The sequence below is a fragment of the Haliaeetus leucocephalus genome, unplaced genomic scaffold, assembly GCF_000737465.1.
Source record: "Haliaeetus leucocephalus isolate CR32 unplaced genomic scaffold, Haliaeetus_leucocephalus-4.0 Scaffold178, whole genome shotgun sequence".
NCBI classification, from domain to species: Eukaryota; Metazoa; Chordata; class Aves; order Accipitriformes; family Accipitridae; genus Haliaeetus; species Haliaeetus leucocephalus.
This window is the reverse complement of record NW_010972614.1, coordinates 291282-291650: the sequence shown is the minus strand read 5'-3', so window position 1 is coordinate 291650 and position 369 is coordinate 291282. Positions and strand designations below refer to the sequence as shown.

Below are 369 nucleotides of genomic sequence, written 5' to 3'. Positions count from 1 at the left end.
CCGGCGGCGGGCGGGTGCTGCAGGCCCGCCGGAAACCGCCAGGGGCACTAGCGGCGCGGGGCGAGAGGGCGGCGCTGATTGGCTGCCGGCGCGGGTATATAAGGGCGGCGCAGGCGGTGCCCGGATCTCTTCCGCCGCCATTTTCTCGCTCGCGCAGGTCTCCGCCGTCTCCGCCGCTCGCCTGAGCAGCCCCGCCGCCCTCGCCCTGCCATGGAGGACGCGACCGAGATGAGCGGCGGCCCGGAGGAGTTCGCCGAGGGCTCCAAGATCAACGCAAGCAAGAACCAGCAGGACGACGGGTAGAGCTGGGGGGGTCGCGCCTCCATCTCCCTCACCCGCCCTCCTGGGCCGCGCGGGGGAGCGGGGCGG

At 74.5% G+C, this 369-nt stretch overlaps 1 protein-coding gene across 6 annotated transcripts in view; it reads left to right on the top strand.

The window, feature by feature from the left end:
• The first annotated feature begins 56 nt into the window (after window positions 1-56).
• LOC104829892 (heterogeneous nuclear ribonucleoprotein D-like) overlaps window positions 57-369 on the top strand; it is a 16501-nt gene continuing 16188 nt past the window's right edge. For 3 of the 6 annotated variants that reach the window (XR_774160.1, XR_774159.1, XM_010564400.1), the window contains exon 1: window positions 101-299. Coding sequence is in view for 3 of the 6 variants with exons in the window: in XM_010564400.1 (XP_010562702.1) it covers window positions 211-299 (89 nt within the window). In the remaining 3 variants the exon portion in view is untranslated. Of the gene's footprint in view, window positions 300-369 lie in introns of all 6 variants that reach the window. The other 3 variants (XR_774161.1, XM_010564401.1, XM_010564402.1) reach the window with 2 other exon arrangements.